The 20,621-nt window shown below is 39.5% G+C and overlaps 1 protein-coding gene across 2 annotated transcripts in view; it reads right to left on the bottom strand.

Moving 5' to 3' along the window:
• DLGAP5 (DLG associated protein 5) overlaps positions 1–20,621 on the bottom strand; it is a 38,572-nt gene that overhangs the window by 8,013 nt on the left and 9,938 nt on the right. For both annotated transcript variants that reach the window (XM_075531230.1, XM_075531229.1), the window contains exons 4-14: positions 20,032–20,091; positions 18,360–18,444; positions 18,136–18,258; positions 17,325–17,374; positions 15,569–15,840; positions 15,037–15,161; positions 14,521–14,662; positions 12,043–12,128; positions 10,401–10,561; positions 4,725–4,817; positions 2,266–2,485 (exon numbers count right to left, since the gene is read on the bottom strand). In XM_075531230.1, coding sequence (XP_075387345.1) covers positions 2,266–2,485; positions 4,725–4,817; positions 10,401–10,561; positions 12,043–12,128; positions 14,521–14,662; positions 15,037–15,161; positions 15,569–15,840; positions 17,325–17,374; positions 18,136–18,258; positions 18,360–18,444; positions 20,032–20,091 — 1,417 coding nt within the window. The remainder of the gene's footprint in view (positions 1–2,265; positions 2,486–4,724; positions 4,818–10,400; positions 10,562–12,042; positions 12,129–14,520; positions 14,663–15,036; positions 15,162–15,568; positions 15,841–17,324; positions 17,375–18,135; positions 18,259–18,359; positions 18,445–20,031; positions 20,092–20,621) is intronic.

The raw sequence follows: 20,621 nt of genomic DNA, 5'->3' as shown, positions 1-20,621 counted from the left end.
GGTCAGGTATCGGTGCTAACCCACACTGCTCACCCTAACTGAGATCCCACTGAGTCTGTGTCAGCACTGGGTTTGGTTTGTTTGGTTAGTGAGAGAAAGAGAAGAAGAAACCCAGTTATTCCAGAGAACTCCACGGGGAATTGGTGGCTCCACGTATCTCTGAAAGTGGAGCAAAAGGTGGTGCTAAAAATGCAATGTTTTCAAGTTAGACACTTAATAAAGAAAACTGAAGAAGAAAAAACACAATGTTTTCTAAGCCGGTTAAGCAACAATCAGAGCCCCAGTCCCTTCCTCATTCTGCACAGCAGGGCAACTATCAATCACCCTATGAATCAGAAAAGTAAAGATTTGTTTCCTTAATAAGGAAAAACAAAGGGTCTCTGAGGTAAGAATTCCACAGGAGAGAAAGAATGTTTTATGGAAATTAAGGAAACATTTACAAATGTGGAAACTCTAGGTGAAAGTCTGGCAGCCAGATTTACACCCTCCAGGTAGCAGGGTTGTAGAATCTTCTTTGGGGAGGAACTCTCTTTAATGCACAAAAATGTATACAGTGATAGGCAGGCTCCCAGTATCACTGTCCAGCCAAGTCACCCAACAGTCAAGACCTTACTCATGTACACGGAGCTTCTTGCTGTCTTACTCTTGACCATAAGCAGGCAGTGAAAGATCACACACAAATATGACCGGGGACAATCTCAAAGATGAGAGCAAACCCTGACTACAGAGAAGAAAAAACAAGCCACCAGCATTGATGTGGTCAGGAAGGTGAGAAGGGGCGCACTTATGAAAGAAGAGCTGACGACTGTAAAAAGGAGCACACGGAGAGCGAGGCAGCTCTTCGGAATGGACAGCAGAAAAGGTGAGACAGTATCCCAGAGGAAGGTCACAGGTGCAGACGAGCAGGATACAACGACATCAGTCTGTACACACACGAACGAGACTGTGCTTCCAGCGGGAAGAAAGGGTATTTCTGAAAGAGGGGAGAAAATCAAGGAGAGTAAACGAATTATGTTTCAAAAGGTGCAGTACCTTACACGGCTGCATAGAACATAAAACACCAATAAAACAAAGCGGCTGCCTCTTGAGAGTGGGCAATGGGATGAAAAAGCCCCCAGGAAGACGCCCATTTGGTAAGAAGCCTCACATGAAGGGGGGCTCCACAGTTTTAAGAAAATCAAGTATTGCCATAAAGCTCAATTTCCCAAGCCCTGAGGCCGAGCTGTTGCTCAGGGCGCACACAGAGGAGGCCTGGCACCCCGGGAGTGACTAGTAAGGGGCCGTGTCAGCAGTGGGGAGCTTCCTGAGGGGCCAGAGTCAGCTGCCAAGAGTGAAGGAAACAGACGGAACCACCTAGCCGACAGGAGGGGTTGTAGCACACATGTACCGTCTTGTCTTCATAGTAAATTTAACTTTAGGCGGCCAGTCAGAAAAATTTTGAGAAGACACAAATAAACCCGAACCCAAGCTCACTGGCCTCCTGTCGGCTGAGACTCATGGAGGTCCAAAAGGGAGATCGGACTGCAGCTGTCTCTGACCGCGGAAAGCTCCGGCTTTCTCCCATGGGGCACAAAGAGCGGGCAGAAAACAGGCCCTCGGCTGACTGATGCTTGACGAGGACTTGGCCCCATCATCTTTAGATAATTTGAATCTAGACAGAATGGTGGTCTATGAAAATTAGCCACTAAAAATACAACCCAACGCGGAAAACCGTAACAAATGTTTCTCAGTATCTGATAAACTAGCTTCACTGAAATCTTTTCAGATGAAGAAATGAGTGCCTTCAGTGCCTTTCCACTAAATTCGAGTCAGCACTTAAAAAACAAATGAAAATAAAGCCAAGCCTTCCCTTGGGCTTCATTCTAAAGTAGAGTTTAAAAGGTGATGGAGACACCAGGTTTCCTTTTCATACTAATCCTAGCCCAGCTTCCAACTGCGTGACCCGGATGAAAATCACCCCCCCAACTTCTCCTGTTTCTCTCAGTTCCCTTTCTTTTAGGGACCCTTTGGCCTAGAGGCCTGCAGGGTTAAGTAATTTCACTTAAAACTTACAAAAGCAACTTCAGCAGGCCATATCAGACTGGATGCAACTTGACCACACCCATCCAGGTGTGCTCTGTATCTGTTTCTGACTGAGCCCATTGTCCATTTTCTAGAAATCACGAAGCATTTCTATTCTTTCATGTAAAGGCATTTTCCACCTTTTAAACAAATCTCTGCATAGCACAAATAATTCTCCTCAGTTGTTTCAGCCAGAAAACGAACCTGACAATGATTTAACTGGACTTTCGATTCTGAAAAACCCAGCATCAAACACTATCGTATCGACTTCCTTTGGGAGCACGGAGTCTGCTGTCTCAGCACGCTCTTCCTGCTTCATTCTCTCTCGCATGGCATTCTTTATGGCAGCTAAGCGGTTTCTAGCAGCAATTCTTCCACCATCGTCCTGCTTTGGCTTATTTGTTGTATTTGACACACCTTTTTTCTGCAAAGAGAAATCAGGACATTTATTAAGGCCTTCTAAGAAAAAAGTTTATGTAGCATATTTCATACACTCCCTAAATGTTTATCAAGTTCCTGGCATGTGCTAAAAAGGGTAGGTAAAAAAGACAAAGTTCCTGTCCTCAGAGTTTACATCTTAGGGAGAGCCAGGTAAGGACAGAAAATGTGATAATGTCGTATCAGACAGACATAAACGCAGAGGGCTGTGGGAGAATACAATAGTGACATCCAAGTCAATCTTCAGGAAAGGTTTACGTGAAATAACATCTATGCTGAAATCACAGCCAGGCAGGTGAAAAGATGGGTGAGGAAAGGGGAGGTTTGCTGGGCTAGGCTAGAACAGAAAACTTAAAGAGCCATAGCGAAACAAGAGTACAGAGGAGTCGGCAAGAGAGGAGCAACAGCTAGATTCTAAAAGCCCTTGAACGTAATCATTGTAAGAAGCTATGTTACAGAGAGGACAAAGGAAAAGAAAGTTATTGATGTTTTTTTTAAGCAGAAGATTCACATGATCAAATTGGTATTTTGGGAAGATATTATGGCTACAACCTGGGGAGTGGGCGGGGAGTTACAAACCATTTAAAATGAAGGAGATGATTGCATTGATACTGGGGAAAGATAATTAGATGAAGGAGGAAGCCATGGAAAAAAGGGAAACAAACTCAAGAGCTATGAAGAGGTGGCACTGAGGATTTAGTGATCTACTGGATGTACATAGGGTAGAAAAGGCAGGACAGACAGAAAAGGACGAAAGAAGACCCTAAGGTCTCCAGCATAGGCACCTGGGAGGATGGCATTCATTCATTGAGAAGAGAGGGTTGGTATGGGGATAATTTCAGTTTAGGAAGCAAGGATTTTAAACTACATTGAACTGTATAAAAGCAGAACTCATTAATACATGTGGTTTGAAATAGAGAATTGGGGATCACAGGTGGAATATGGAGAGGAGAAAGTTGAGAGAGAAGTTCTGAATATCACAATCATTTAGGGAGTGAGGAGGAAAGGCAGACACCTGCAGACATGACTGGAGAACAGGCAGAGGAGGGAGAGGAGTCAGTGGAATGTGATTTCCAGGAGGGAGTGGACTCCATGAAAACCTGAGGAAGCTAAGATTTTATAAGGAAGAGTCTAATGACTTCAGCAACTAGGGGATCAATAATCTTGGTGATAAGAGTTCCAGAGGTATAAAAAGGTATGAAAGTTGAATTTCAATGAGTTGGAGAGAGAAAGAGAAGCATTAAAACAAAATAGAAAAGACAGACAACTTGTTCAGGGAGCTTGCTTGTGACTGGGAAGCAAGAGATAGGAATGAGTCAGAAGAGAGAACTGGGAGATGTACTTTATTGAAAATAAAGATTAAAACACGTAATTAAGTTTGCTTAAAAATTGATAGAAAACAGGGATGGGGGTGTGTCAAGAAAACAAGGAAACTGATAGAATAAGGTCAAGGAAGAGACAGAAAGCAATGATATCAGAGCATACGTAAAAACATTGGCTTTGTTTGTTTGAGCACTCTTAACAGTAGCTATGAAGTAAAGAGCCCTGGTGGCAGAGTAGTTCTGGGCAGGACTGCTAACCAAAAGGTCAACAGTTCTAAACTACCAGCTGCTCAGGAGCAAGATGAGGCTTTCTCCTCCCATAGAGTTAACATTCTCTAGAACCCACAGGGAAATCCTGCTTGGTCCTATAGGGTCCCTATGACTTGGAATTGACTCAATAGCAGCTAGCTTGGAGTTTCATAAAGTAGGACGAGAGAGACATCTGGTGATAAGAAACAAAATTACAGCCCTCTGATACCATGCTATACTGATACCACCATTACTTGCATGACTAACAATATTACCATTTCCAAAATAAAGACTCAACAAGAAAGAGCTCCACTAACTTTAAAATGTTCAAATGTCCATTATTGTGTAATCTGTGTGCAACTCAGTCAATTTAGTCTTCAGGCTCCCTTCATTAGTAAAGACCTCTTCATTAGTAAATCATTTTGCAGGGGACATTGCATTTGGATTGCACAGCATAAAAAGAATCCCTCTAGAAAGTCTGATTTTATTGCCAGAAGCATTTAATACTAATGGTTTCTCTTAAAAAAAAAACCCACCAGAATTTAAACCAATGAAAATTGCTTTGAAAAATATGAAGTATTTTTAAGTTTAATAATAAAAACTAATTAGAGTACGTTTATAATAGAAATTCAGATAGAAAACCCACAAACTTACCCGAACGGCTTTTTTGCTTGTATTAGTATTGTGTTGCCACTTAGATTCCTCAAGTTTGCTCAGATTGTTGAATTTTTGGTTTACATCATCTATCTATTAATAAATAACACATTTACTAGATTAATGCTAATCATATTAAACAAAAATTTCAATATGGTGACTTAAAAAGACTAGTGACACACAAAACTAGACTTAGCTATTCTCAATATTTAAATCTTCCAATCAAGGATTTTTAATAAGGTGAAGTATTGTTGCTTTTGTTCTTGTGGTTGCTGTTGAGCTGGCTGACTCGGCAATGCTGTGTGCACCACAATGAAACTGCCTGCTTCGGTGCCATCTTCACCAGTGTTGTTACATGTGAGTGCACTGTTGAAGCCACAGTGTCAACTCATCTTGTCCAGAGACTGGCACCTGGACGGTCCAAAGTACGAGAGACCAAGTCTTGTCACACTCTCTAAAGGAGTACCTGCCTGTACCTTTTCCAAGACAAGATTTATTTGTTCTTCTGACAGTCCATGGTACATTCAATATTGTCAACACCATAATTCAAAGGCATCAGTAGATTGTCTTTTGATTTCTTGACTGCTGCTGCTTCCATGAATGTTAGCTGTGGATCCAGATAAATCGAAATTTTGGGTAACAATTTTTTTCTGTTTGCCATGAAACTATTAGTCCAGTTGTGAGGATTTCGGTTTTCTTTACAATGAATTGTCATTCATACTGAAGGCTTTCATTACATTTCATCAGCAAATGCTTCAGGTCTTCTTCACTTACAGCAAGCTAGGCTGTGTCATCTGTGTGCTGCAGGTTACTAAGCCTTCCTCCAATCTGATACCACGTTCTTCTGACAGTCTAGCCTGTGGATTATATGCTCCTCACACAGAGTAAGCACAGTGAAAGGATGTAATCCTAAGGCACACCTTTCTGACTGTCCTCCACTCAGCATCCCACTGTTCTGAATGTCTATGCACAGGTGCCATGAGAGCACAATTGTGTGTTCTGGAATTTCCCTTCTTTGCGTGTCATCTGCAGTTTGCTGTGCTTTATGCAGGGGAGTGCCTTTGCATAGCCAACAACGCACAGATAGAGGTCTGGTCCTCTTGGTTTTCAGTCAAGATCCATGTCAGGTCAGCAGTGATGGCTTTTATTCCACAACCTCTTCTAAATCCCGTTTGAATTTCCGACAGCTCCCTGTGCATCTATTTTTGAATTGTCTTCAGAATTTATATGTGCTATTAATTATATTGTTTGAAGTTTTCCATATTCTGTTGGGTCACCTTTCTTTGGAACGGGCACAAATATGGATCTCTTCTGTCAGTTAGCCAGGTAGCAGTCTTCCAAATTTCTTGACAAAGGCTAATGAGTGCTACATCAGTTTGGTTTTAAAAGCCAAACTTCTAAAATCCATATGAAGGCATCATATGTGAATAACTCTAATATTTATGATTCTTTAAAAGGTAGGAGAAATTTATTATTTTTTCTCTTTCAAGTCATAAAATGTAAACACAATCTCATTTTAAAAGAGTCAGATAATCCAGCAGGATAGCAATGTTCCATTCCCCTCACGGCTTCATTGCCATCTTTAATCTCTTCCAAGGAGGTCACCACAGAAAACGGTTTGGTAAGCATGCTTTTGACCATCGATAGCACAATGGCTGAGCACTCAGCTGCTAACAGCAAGGACAGTGGTTAGAGCCCTCCAGCAGTGCGTGGGAGAAAAGACATGTCGATCTGTTCCTGTAAAGATTATTGCGTACAGTGGCTACAAAGCAGAACCAACGCAAGTCACACAACAATATCAGTATGAAAATACAAATACATACATTTTAAAATAAAATGTATTTGCCAAAAGGACAGAGGATATAATCCAAATATGCATTAACTGAGGAATGCAACTCTACTCATAAAAAGGGATGAAATATGAAGTCATGCTACATTAAGTGAAAGAAAGCCATATGCCAAGGACTGCATATACTATTTACTTATCTTGGACAGGCAAGCCAACAGAGGCAAGGAGTAGATTTGTGGTCACCTTGGGGATAGCAGGGAGATTAGAAATTCATTGCAATGCAAATAGGCACGTCAAATCTTTTTGGGGTAGTAAAATGTTCTAAAATAGGATTGTGCTGATGGTTGTAGAACTTGTAAATTTACTAGAGATCACTGAATTGTACATTTAAAATGGGTGAGTTTTATGATATATCTATAGTTTATACCTCCAAAAATTTCTTTTAAAAAAAACCCAAAAAGACCTCAGGAGCTATTTAAAGAAGTTCCATGGGCCAAAGCTAGGACACAAGCCATCACAAAAATAATATGTATATATGCTGTACACATCAAATATCTTTTTTAAACCTATGGCATTTATATCAATTTAATCTATTAGATTTAAATGATGTAAATCTATAAATTAATAACGATACTAAAGAGCAGACTTATCATTCAAAGATGCTAATGAAGCAGCTCATGATTATAAGAACTGTAAAGACAAAATTTTTCGTGTGTGATCCTTCCCCCCATGAACTCTTGATAATTTATAAATTATTATTTTGACATATTGTACACAATCCGACATCTCCCCTCACCCACTTCTCCGCTGTCCATCACCCAGGAAGGAGGTTATATGTAATCTGTTCCCTCTTTCTCCCTCACTTTCTCTCTACCCTCCCAGTATCGCAACTCTCACCACTGGTCCTGAGGGGATCATCTGTCCTGGATTCCCTGTGTTTCCAGTTCCTATCTGTGCCAGTAATACATCCTCTGGTCCAGCTGGATATGTAAGGTAGAATTGGGATCATGATAGTGAGGGGGAGGAAGCATTAAAGAAATAAAGGAAAATTGTTTATTTCATCGTTGCTACACTGTACCGACTGGCTCTTCTCCCCGCAGCCCTTCTGCAAGGGGATGTCCAATTTCCCACAGATGGGCCCTGAGTCCCACTCTCCTTCATTCACAATGCTATGGTTTGTTTTTTTTTGTCTTCGATGCCTGATACCTGATCCCATAGACACCTTGTGATCTCACAGGCTGGTGGGCTTCTTCCATGTGGCCTTTGCTGTTTCTCGGTTAGATGGCCCCTTATTGATCTTCCAGCCTAGAACCCCAGATTCTATATATTTTGACAGCCAGGCACTTTCAGCTTTCTTCAGCACATTTGCTTATGCACCCGCTTTGTCTTCAGCATTTGTGTCGGTGTAGGCTGGTGTGCTTCTTCCATGTGGGCTTTGTTGTTTCTTAGCTAGATGGCTGCCTGTTTATCTTCAAGCCTTTAAGACTCTCGACGCTATATATTTTGACAGCCGGGAACCATCCGCTTTCTTCACCCTCCAGACATCCCTCGCAGGGCCCTCGAGGACCGTGCTTCAAACTGAACTAGTCTGATCCCTAAGACCCAGTTGTTGCCTTGGTAACCTCCTTCATTAACCACTGGTCACAATTCCGTTGGCCCCTTTCTAGGGATGGACCCCACCTTCATTTTCTTGGCCTATTCCTTCATTTTTATGAGGCACATTCTCAGCTGCCTGAGAAAGGCTGAAAAAGAAGGGCATTTTGAGATCTTGTATGTCTGAAAAAACTTTCTACGCTCATATTCGACCAGTTAGGTGTAGAATTTGAGCTGGGCAGTTTTTCCCCCACCTCAGAATTTTTTTTTCTTCTCTTTTAGTTGCATCTATTAGAAAGTCCCTGCTGCCAACTTAGCGTTTTCCACCAACGCGGGGAGCGGACACTTGCTCGGGCTTCACCATCTTTTGCTTAGGTGCTGCCTTGGTGGGGGGCTTGGTAGCGGCCACTGCTGTCTTTTGAGAAGCCTGCTTTGCCTATTTGGCTTCCTTGGCCGCCCTAATGGCCTGTTCTCGTCGGGCCTTTCAAACCTCAGGTTTCTGATTCCTCTTGGCCATTCTATCAGTAAGAGATGCACCAGGGATGGCCCTCTGGAATCTGACTGCACGGCGGATTTTCTTTTGAATGTCTCCCGATTGCCCCTTCTTGTGCTTCCTTCTGTAGAGGACAGTCCAGTTTATCTGCCGCCCACCTCGGAGTTTGAAGGACATGGTTTCTCCCGACTATCAATGCTGCTGTTGAGAAGTTTGAGGCTATTCTAACTTTTGACCCTTTGGATGAAACTGGTTTGCTCTTTGGAGAGTCTAGCCATTCTCTCCATGCCAAGAATTGTGCAATTAGATTTCATGATGTGCTTTGATGTGGGCCTATAATCTGGAATTTAGTTTTTCTAGTTCTGGGGAAAATTTTAAAAACCATTTAATTGACCATTTCTTGCTTAGATTTTATCCTTTTTACTGAAATTTATAATTCTTTGGATATTATACTTCCTGGACTAGTCCACTGAATTTACTTATCTGGTCTCCTCTCTTTTTGCTTTGTCTTATGGGAAACTTCCTTAACTTCATCTTTTACTTTTCTGTTAAATCTTACATTTCTGCTTTAATATTTTTCAATCCCCATGACCTTTTATCAGTCTCTGAAAATTCATTTAAAAAAAAAAATTTCTATTTAATAGAATAAATTTGATTTGTAAGAATATTAATACTTATTACATTTTATTTTAGGTAAGCATAAAACAGAAAGTTTGCCATTTAAACCATCTTTAAGTGTACAATTCCGGCCAGCACTTTCTTTCAGCATGTTATTCTACGCTCACCAATATCCATTTCGAAAAGTGTAATGTCATTCCAATAGAAGCTCAGGACCCTTTCGTCTGTAATTCCCCATTTCTTCCTCCCTTCCCCCCCCCCCCCCAGCTGCTAGTAACCACCAATGAACTCTGATCTCTGTGCATTTGCCTATCTAGGCATTTCATAAAATGGAGTTCTACAATAGTTGATCCTTTTTTGTCTAACTACTGTACCACAGCATAAAGCCTTAAGGTTCATCCATAATATAGCAAGTATCAGAATTCCATTTTATTTATGGCCAAATATTACTCCTTTGTGTTCACATACCACATTCTGTTTATCTGCCCATTGCGTGATGGCCTCTTGAGTTATTTCCACCTGATGTCCATCATGAAATCCTTGTCTTCTCTCCTTGTATTGTCCCCATTTTCTTCACCTAGATAGCTTTTGGTTCAGTATGTGTTCTTTGGCCTCTTTCCTGGAGGTTTGAGGCCTTCTCTACCTGTCTAATGATTGTTGGCTACTGGTTCCTGAAATGGTATTTCATATACTTCTAGAATAAGCTTGAAATGCTAGTCATCTCTTTCCACACCTTTAGTGACCCTCTGAGAATGGCCACCTATTAGAACTTTCCACATGAAACTGAACTTTTACACTGTATCTGACATCCCAAACTACTCTGAGATAAAGAATATGTCTTTCTTATTTACCAACTCTTAGCTCAATGTCTGGCACACAGTAGGAACCCAATAACTAACTGTCAGTTGAAGTGGATTACTAAAGATGAGATTTATTCATTTTCTCACATGTAGATCACTGAAGTATTGAAAGTAATTTCAAATTTTTACCCGTAAGAAATTATCCTGACAACAGGGAGGAAGGAGACATCAGCCATAAAATTTAGATAATAAATTAAGTGTTTACGAAAGTGCTTTCTAATGTCTCATTTAATTGTTACTTGTTCTCTTAATTTTACAAACAAAACAGCAGCAGCAACAGAAAACCTTTTAAGTTCATATACTCAAAACATTTGTGCACATACCTGGAAACTAACCATATCCCAAAATCCATCCAGATCCGTACAGGTGGTCTCCTTCTCACCACGTTTATGTTCACAATCATTCACCAGCCCTTCAAACTGTTTGAACCTTTCCTTCATAAGAAGTCTTGTTTGACCAACTGTTGTGCGGATGAGATCTTTAGCTAAAGGAAGTAAGTTTTCAAAAGTTACATGACAAAACACATCTTTATTAAAAGCCAAATAACTGATAAGCCCTTATTCCAATCCAAAGGCTTATTCTTAACTCAAATTCTTAACCTCACAGCAAAACATAAAACAAAAATCTACGATAAAATTTCGTTGTACAAATACTGGCTTTAACTATCTGCTTTAATTCCTACTAAAAATTAGCAAGATTCATTCCTCTCACACATAGTATTACATATCAGGCACTTTGCCTCTTTTATACGTCATCTGCTTAAAAACTCACTGCACACTGATATCGAAGATGATATTCACCTGACAGCACACAAAGGAATTTTTGCTAAACAGCTTCCCCAAAAAAGTAGTTAGGAAAATTTTCAGAATACTTTCCCCATGGATCAGGTATCAGGCATCAAAGAACAAAAAAATCAAATCATTGTGAATGCGAGGGAGTGCAGATTGGGAACCGAGGACCCATCTGTAGGCAACTGGGCATCCCCTTACATTAGAGTTGCAGGGCGGACACGAGGCAGTCAGGGTGCAGAGTGGCAACGATAAAACATACAACTTTCCTCTAGTTCTTAAATGCTCCCTCCCCCACCCCAACTATCATGATCCCAATTCTACTTTACAACTCTGCCTAGACCAGAGGATGTACACTGGTACAGATAGGAACTGGAAACACAGGGAATCCAGGATATATGATCCCTTCAGGACCAGTGGTTAGAGTGGCAATACCGGGAGGGTGGAAAGAGGGTGGGGTGAAAAGGGGGAGCTGATTACAAGGATCTACATATAACCTCCTTCCTGGGGGACAGACAACAGAAAAGTGGGTGAAGGGAAATGTCAGACAGTGTAAGATATGACAAAATAATAGTAATTTATAAATTAAGGGTTCATGAAGGAGGGGGGAGCAGGGAGAGAGGGGAGAAAAATGAGGAGCTGATACCAAGGGCTCAAGTAGAAAGCAAATGTTTTGAGAATGATGATGGCAACATATGTACACATGTTCTTGACACAATGGATGTATAACTAGATTGTGATAGGAGTTGTACAAGCCCCAAATAAAATGATTAAAAGCAAAACAAAAAAACATTTCCCACGGTCAATGTAGGTAATTTCCATTGAAAACAAACAAACAACCCCCCCAAAAAAATCTTGCATACTCCAACAAGAAATTGACCCTGCCCAGAAAGTCATATAAAGCTAAAACTAAAAAAAGAACAAAACAAAAAATAAAAAGGGGCAAATGCCTTATTTATAGGAATGATAGTCAATATTCTAACTAGTTACATCTTTTTTTAAAGTCAGATTCCATTTTAGCACAGAAATATTAGGGAATATTTCAATAAAATATGTTGAGCTATGAAAAATACTTGCTATTTAAACATTTTAAAAGCAATGAAGTTGAACAGTACTAAAGGCAACAAGATTAAAGGAAATAAAGCTAAGACGTCGAATGGTAGGCAAGTTCTCTCACCATCATCTGGGATGTCCAATTCAAGCTTCTGGTCCCACACAAGGCAGCTCGAAGTCAGTTTTTCAGTTTCTGACTGAAGAATATTTCTAAAATTATGACATACATTTCAACTTTACAAGCATTTCTCACATTCACATTTAAGTATATTATGACAGTTAAACACAATATTAAGGTACAAAAGATGGGCAGACACAATATTAATTTCTCAGATAGTGCTTAAATATTTCATGAACTTATTAATATTTTTAAGTACAACTAATACTTTGTAGAAAAGGACTTCAAAAACTCCAGTTATCTTTTCATTTTATTTTTCCATGAACTTTGTTAGCACCCTTGTGTGTGTCTACCTTCTGACATCTAATACATAGGTGAGCTGATAATGTTAATAGTCAAAAAAAAATGGGGAGGGACATTTAAAAAAAGGGGAAGGAGCGGAAAAGAGAGGAACTGATACCAAGGGCTCAAATAGAACGTAAATGTTTAGAAAATGATGACGGCCACATACGTACAGATATGCTTGATACAATTGATGTGTGGAATATTATGAGCTGTAAGAGCTCCTGGTAAATTTATTTTTAAAATAAATTAAAAAAAAAGAATCTAATAAAAAAATTTGGACTTATAATATTCACAGAACATAAACTAATTTAACATGTACAAATCAGTGACACTGATAATACTCTCCAAGTTGTTTCTCCTACATTAATATGAATTCACTGCCCCTACTTTTCCTATCTAATCTTTCAAGTTGCTGTTGTCGATTTGGTTCCAGACAGACAGTTCTGAAAGAGCACAAACTCAAGGTAAACAGTCCTTACTAATTAAGCCACATGACGTTTGGTTGGCAGCCTTGGCGGCACAGTAGCTGCGCTGCCAAGTGTACAGTTGATGGGTCAAGCCCAGCAGCTGCTCGGTGTGGGAAAGTGGAGTCTAGCTGCTCCCATGAAGAGCTATGGTCTCTGAGAGACCCTGGGGGGGAGGGGGGCCACCATGAGTCAAGACTTAATGGCAGGGAGCTTTCGGGGGGTGGGATGCTTATTTTTGGGGGGAAGGGCACTGTTTGGTTTAAAGAAGACTTCAGGAGATGTTTTAGTTTAAGGTTTGGTGTGCGTGGGGTGCTCATTTTTCAAGTTAACAATCCTAGTTTACTTTACTATTTCAAAAGTTGAAGAGAATTGGGTACAACGGAGTTACACATTCTTTAGTGTACATTACATTCTCAATTTACTGCCATAAAGCTAAAGCCAATTCAGCTGCAAAGACTAAATAAAAGCTAAAAACCGAGTCTGGGATTACAGTGATAGAGTCTTAGAGACTCAGTGTTACTTGGTCTAAGGCAGTGGGTCTAAAATTGAGGCTAATTTTGTCGCCCATGGGACATTTTGCAACGTTTAGAGACATTTTTGGTTGTCAGGACTACAGGACTATGACTGGCACCTCGTGAGTACAGGTCTTGGGTACTATTAAACATCCTAAAATGTATAGTAGGGCCCTCTACAACAAAAAAGGATCCAGTCCAAAATGTGTCAACATTGCCAAGCCAAGAAACCCTGATTTAATATGTGTAATCTGCTTCCTTAGAGAAAGCAACCTAAGAGGTGAAACCAAGGATAATTCTTATTTCTAAATAGAAAATAGCATAATAATTGAGTTGACTAGAAAGAGACATGGTTCAACTCCGACATCATCTAATGGGTAATTGCTTAATACTTCCATAAAAAACAAAAACAAACTTCCAATGTCTCAGCTAAACACAATAGGCTACTAGTCTTTAGTACCCTCACAACTCTCAAACCCTTGCTCTAAAAATAATGGAAGCGTCTCTTAAACATATAAAAAATACTCATACTAGGACAAATTGATTTTAAAGCTATAGTGAGGTAATATTTCTCATCCTCTTGATTGGCAAAGCTCAAAATTGGGGTTAATATAGCATTGGAAAGGCATAATGAGAAATCAAGGCCTCATATATCTTATTGGAGGAAGTATAAATGGATGGTATTATACATTTGAACATGAGCAAACAGAAACTGTACAGATACTTTTTGTAGCATTGGCTATAGTACTCATAGACTGAATCAAATGTAAATACCCAGCATCTCATCTGGAACCTGGTTAGGTAAATTGTGGTACATCCATATAATTGGCAACTATGTGACCATTAAACCTCCCCCAAAATAAACATGAGAACTTTACATATTGCGTACACATGCATTTCCTGTCTCTGGAAAGATCTCTGTGGAAGGTTCTAATTACAAAGTTGGGAGACAGAGTAGGGAAAGAAAATTCCCACTTACTTATCTTTCCCTAACCTTATAAACCCTGAACCACATGAACATATTAGATATTAAAATATAAAAGATAAAATTAAAATCACCCAGTTAGTTTCTTCCTCAGTAGGCTTTTCTAATGAGTTTCAAAAATATTTTTTAATAAAAAACAAGCACCTACATTAACAGAAAAGGATTGTGCACAAACCTGAAATACGGCACATCGTGCTGCGGCGCATCGTGCTGTGGCGGGGAGAGCTGACCGTTGGGCATCTTGAGCGAAGGGGCTTCTTTTCCTGGAGGGCCATTTGAACTATTAGTAGTATCTTCATTTTTAGGTAAGTCATCTTCTGTGGATTAAAGAAATATCACATATAAATTTCAAAGTAGCAATTCCTAAAATGTCAACCCTCATAAGGATTAAAAAAAAGTTCAAATCTGTGCATTTTTTAAATGATTAAATTGTGTCTGCCTCAGTGATTACATTCAGCTCATCTCCACCGTCTCTCAATCATCTTCTTTGCTTTGATTTATGCCAATTTCACCCTCTCCTCATTCTGCTTTCTTCATTCCAATTTTCTTTCTTTCAAAATGTCTGTTTTCACATTGCTTCTGACCCCGGGGGTAACCCTCTGAGTTATAGGATGAAAAATAGCGTTCACCTTAACTCTGATAACTCATAATCCAAAGAAAAAACATGTACAATTCTAAATAAGGTACATACCTTTATTGACAGCTGGGGAGCCCAAAGGCCACTGGCCTGGATTTGAATCTTGTTGCACTGTCTCACTAGAGGGAGTTTCACACTTTTGTGCCAAAATTTCTTTTGTGGCCTCTTCATTCTCATCACTAAAACAGCAACAGCAAAAATATTTCAGGAAATGAACTGATGCTTCCTCAGTTGGCAGATTCATCATTTTTGTCTTAAGAGGGATGATGCTCAGCACCAAATTCTGAGCTATAGTGATACAGTAATGTTCTTCTTTCTAAAAATGTATTTCTAAGTGTTAGGAAGGCACACAAAAACTCTTCACAATCATATGGTAAAAAACAATGATATAATTCATATGGAATAGCAAAACTGTCTAGCACACTATATTCCTGAAAAAAAAAATTTAAGGGAACATATTTTAAATATTTATAAACAACATAGCTCATCATATAACTTTTAAAAGCGCAGACCAAATCTAAGATAGGCCATTAGTACTCTGCTTTCCGCTTTAGCAAGGGATTCACAATGAGGATTCGATCCTTACACGTCCGCTTTTAAAGGAGACCAGCTGTAAGGCGTCAGGAAAGAGTTGGCTCGCCTGGGGAGCATGCTTGCTGCCTGGTACATCTTCAGACCATCCAGTGGCTGAAACACAAAATCTTTAGGTGCAAAGGAATTCTTCCCTTTTATTTTTGTCGCATTTGTCTTAGGTAAAAATTCCTCGTTTGATAAAGTTCCGTCTGGATCCATTTCATTGACTGCACTGGTTTGTAAATCCAATGTGGTTTCTTTGTTTTCAACTTTGAAAGTTGTGCCCTAGATGTAAGTAAACATAGTAAATGCATGGAATTAGAAGACAAGCCACATTCAATCAGTGTTATGATGCCAAAGAGAAAATTAATCTTTATTATTAAAGTGCTAAAGAGAGGTTTTATGTGGTATAGCAAATTAAAACAATGAAAGCGAAGGTAGAAATTTTTAGTCAAATAATGTAGCATTTTACTTTAATAAAAATTGTCGATAGGATCAAGTATCAAAGAACAAAAAATCTTATCATTGTGAATGAGGGGAAGTGTGGAGTGAACACCCAGAGCCCATCTGTAGGCAACTGGACATCCCCTTACAGAAGGGCCGCAGGGAGGAGACGAGCCAGTCAAGGTGCAGAGTAGCACTGATGAAGCATACAGCTTTCCTCTGGTTCTTAAATGCTTCCTCCTCCCACTACCATGACCCTAATTCTACCTTAGAAATCTGGCTAGACAGGAGCATGTACACTGGTACAGATAAGAGCTGGAAACACAGGGAATACAGGACAGATAAACCCTTCAGGACCAATGAGAATAGCGATACCAGGAGGGTAAGGGGAAGGTGGGGAAGAAAGGGGGAACCAATCACAAGGATCTATAACCCCCTCCGAAGGACAACAGAAAAGTGGGTAAAGGGACAGCGTAAGACATGAAAAATAATAATAATTTATAAATTATCAAGTGCTCCTGAGGGGGGGTGGGTGGGGACAACCAATGTTTACTGAATGATTACTCTATGTCAAGGGCTGAACTCTTTTTAAAATACTTCAATGGCCTGGTGGCATACTAGTTACAGGTTGGGTTGCTAACTGCAAGGCCAGCAGTTTGAAACCACCAGCCGCTCTGAAGAAGAAACAAGGGGCTTCCTTTTCCTGTAAGGAGATGAAGAATCATTCTCCGTTTCTCCACTACTGAGTGTGGTGGTGCTCCGACTTCACATGTCGTCTCATAAGGCTTTCAGGATCAAGAGATTCCTGGCCAAGAAACAGAAGCAGAATCGGCCCATTCCCCAATGGATTCAAATGACAACTGGTAATCAGATCAGGTACAACTCTCCAAGAGAAGACATGGGAGAAGAATCAAGCTGGGTCTGTAAGGAGCCCCCCGAGGGATGGCATACACGGCCACCTTTGCCCAGACTCACTAGAGGTCTGGCATGCTGACTTGAATTAAGACTTTTGCCACCATTGAGCAATTCAACCGGTAATGGGAAATAATCTGGGTTTTTCCTTGGTCTTTATGCTTCCACATCGAGAGTTTAACAATAACTAATGTAAGGCCATTGGTTTGAAGTGGGAAAAAAAAAAGAGTGACAGAATCAGAAACTCACAGAAGCAGTTATACCCTGTCCTACAGGGTCAATTATGATTTAGCACTGACTCGACGGCAGTGAAATGTTAACTTCCTTTAGCCGTCTCCATGCTTAATTTCAACTTTAAAAAAGCAGCTATGCGATTTTCAGTTTCTAGAATTAAGTAAATGTTCATACTCTACCTTGTCGACAGGGTTTGCTTTAACTGGTGACTTTCTTTCTAATTCATTACCTAAAACAACAATGAAATACAATATCCATACTAGATAAACTACTGCATTAAAATTGAGTAAACTGGGAAAGAAAAAAAGGAGTCATAGGAATGTACAACTTAAAGTGCCTAACAATAGCAACATTTGTTATGATAAATTATGATTAATAACAAAACAGAATAAAGGCAGACAGAAGAGCTCTTTAGTTTAGGCCACCTTCCTTTTTCTCTGGCTACTCAATTTGTATCTATCAGAGAAAATTAGAACACAGAGAAACAAAGAGAAATCACAAAAACCTCTCCCCACCCCTAAAAAAAACACCTAGAAAAGACCAACAACATTCCATCACTGGGGAATAATTATCATTTTGATGTTCTTCCATGCTCACAAATCCCAATTGCTATTTACTAGGATTGTTACCATACTATTCAGAATTCAAACTCCCCCCACCTCCCCATTTAAGGTATCATAAATTATGTTGTGTTCTTTTATAACAGTGTTTTTAGTAGCTACATAGTACGCCACCAAATGGATGAACTAATTTATTTGGCCCATTCAATTTTCCTTTGAAGCGTCACTGCCTACCCAAATCCAAGGACTTCATTTAAAAACACACCGTGTGCTACGCACCATTCTGCATGTCCAGGTAAGAACCCCAGAAATCACAACCTCCTCGTTCCTTCTCTTCTATTTTAGGAAGACTTGATTTTGACAACTGACCAGAAAGACCTCAAGAATGAAAGCATTCTAGTTTAATCACGGATCAAGAAATAGTTCTCACCATTAGTAGCTCTGGAGACTGGCTTCCTTATTGTGGTGGACGAGGCTATTTTGGTAATTTGGTTTGTTGCTTGAGTAGCAGATCGAGTTATTCTCACTGCTGTAGGGGCTACCAGTTTTACAGCTGTGGGGAAAGAAAATTTAAAAAATCGAATTCAACGTAATTTAAAATTATTAAAGGATTTCCGTGATAGCACCAGAGCTTGTAAATAAGGATACTCCTACCTTTTTTCTCTTTGTCCGGCACTTTCTTGTCAGAAGTTGGTCTTTGACTAGGTTGGATTGCTTGAATGGTCCTCCCATTATTGACCTATTTAAAACATTAAGGACTATCTGATTCAATTGCATAATTAAAGAAATTACACTTTTAATCTATAAGTGTCTCTCATTTGAAATCTCCCAATTCTAAATGACCCAGAAAAAAAAATCCCCTAAATGATCTATTTTGTAAGCCTTCGACCAATTCACAAAGAGTAAAACAAACCCCAAAAACACCTTACCCCATATTAAAATGAAGAAAAAAATATCATATACATTTCTTAACAACCCTTTCAGAATTTAGGAAATGCTAATAACCAAAGCTATTAAAAATAACTGACTATAATCTTAAGGATCCTTAAATAATTCAGACATGTTTTTAGTGCAAAATCTTTAGATTTTGCCTAGAAAGTTATCCTAAATAGAAAGTTCTTCCCGTAGTTTTATTAAAGAATAAAAGGTTCTTGGGGAAATACTCATGAGTTAAGCCCCCGAAGAATCCCCTCTGATCAAGGACCAGCCGCCAACAGCCTCGCTATCATACAGAACGCACTGGAACGTGGATCATTGCAGATGCAGCTAAGTTAAAATGCAGCACCTTGTCATCTGCTCTCCCTTGTGACCCATTTTAAATTTGTTCTAGTTTTTAACGTGTTCTGCTTTCTTTCTATTGTGATTTGTGTCTGCTTTGCTATTCTTGTTAGGTTTTGTTTTGATGTTTTTCTGGCTTTGAAGTTCACGACAGGCTCATCTAAAAAGATAGTAATTGGATTAATGGTTTCCTAGAGCATGGCAGGGGCGGTGAGGGAGCAGTGGGGACCTAATGGCGATGAGCACAAGAATGAAGAAAATGTCCTGAAACTTGATTGTGGTGATGACTGTACAACTCTTCTTGAGTTGACTCAACAATGAATTGTGCGATATGTGAATTATATACCAGAAAAGCTGTTAACAGGAAAAGCCACTTTCTCAGTGAGATCCTCCTTGATTGCACTCATCAAAATGTCAATGTCCAGCACCCCCTGTACCTCCCTTTCCTTTATTCCCTCCAGAGTGCAGTGGCCATCTGAGATACATGCTCATTTGTTACTGCCTGTCTCATCCTATCCGTAAGCATGACTGCTACGGTCACGCTATTCTAGAGCCTAGAGCAGTACCGGGACATGGCAGTAATTCCAAATCTATTGACTATCTGAAACTTAGCTTCCTCATATGACACAGAAGGATATTACTTCCCTCTTTGTCCACTTCGGTAACTCTGAACCACCTTATCCACAATAGTGTACTGAAAACCCATAAACTAACACCCAACCATGTACTTCATGTTCTGTCTCATTTTCAAGTTGGAACACGTACTAGGAGCACAGGAAGAGGAAAAGACCAGTAACCAAAAAGCAATTTGGTAGAGGTCACTTAGGGGTGCTTGGGAAAAGAGTATTATAATGAATAGTTCTTTCGCGTATAGTCAAAAACTACTGTATTTCACCATGCCGATGCCAATGATTTTGGTACTTGTTAACGCTAGTAAACATTCGGTGTTTTTGAGAGTATTATATTTTAAATGAATTTACTTAAATTGAGGGTGAGAGGAGAACTAGTCACTTTAGTAATGAAATTATCCACTAATTATAAACTATACCTTAGTCTGGTCCATTTGCTCTTTGGCTCTTGACCTGGTAATGCGTACAGATGAAACAGCCTAAAAGCAATCAAAGAACATAAAGTCTAAAACAGTTGAAAAAAGAGCAGCAAGTTACTTCCCAATCTCATGAGGGAAAAAAGGGTTCTCATTTTAAAGTTCAATTTTCTCAATCACTTTCCAACAAAAAAGACAGTTGCTCATTAAAATTCCTATTTTTCCTGGGTCTGACCTTATTTAAACTAAGTTTAAGATAATGGTTCAAAATTACTTCTTACTCAGCAAGGAGAAAAAAAGAAATGTCTCAGTGTAAGATATGAAAATAATAATTTATAATTTATCAAGGGGTCACACAGTGGGAAGGGGGTAGGGAGAGGAAAAAAGAGAAGCTGATACCAAGGGCTCAAATAGAAAGTAAATGTTGTAGAAAATAATGATGGCAACATACTGTATGTACTCGAGTATAAGTTGACCCAACTACCAGCTGAGTCACCTAATTTTACCATAAAAATTGCATTAAAAATGTGCTAGAAAACTCAGCTTATACACGAGTATATACAGTATGTACAAATATGCTTGTTACAATTGAT

This window comes from Tenrec ecaudatus, chromosome 14 (assembly GCF_050624435.1).
Source record: "Tenrec ecaudatus isolate mTenEca1 chromosome 14, mTenEca1.hap1, whole genome shotgun sequence".
NCBI lineage: Eukaryota > Metazoa > Chordata > Mammalia > Afrosoricida > Tenrecidae > Tenrec > Tenrec ecaudatus.
Note: the sequence above shows the minus strand (reverse complement) of the source record. Positions and strands in the feature narration are given on the sequence as shown.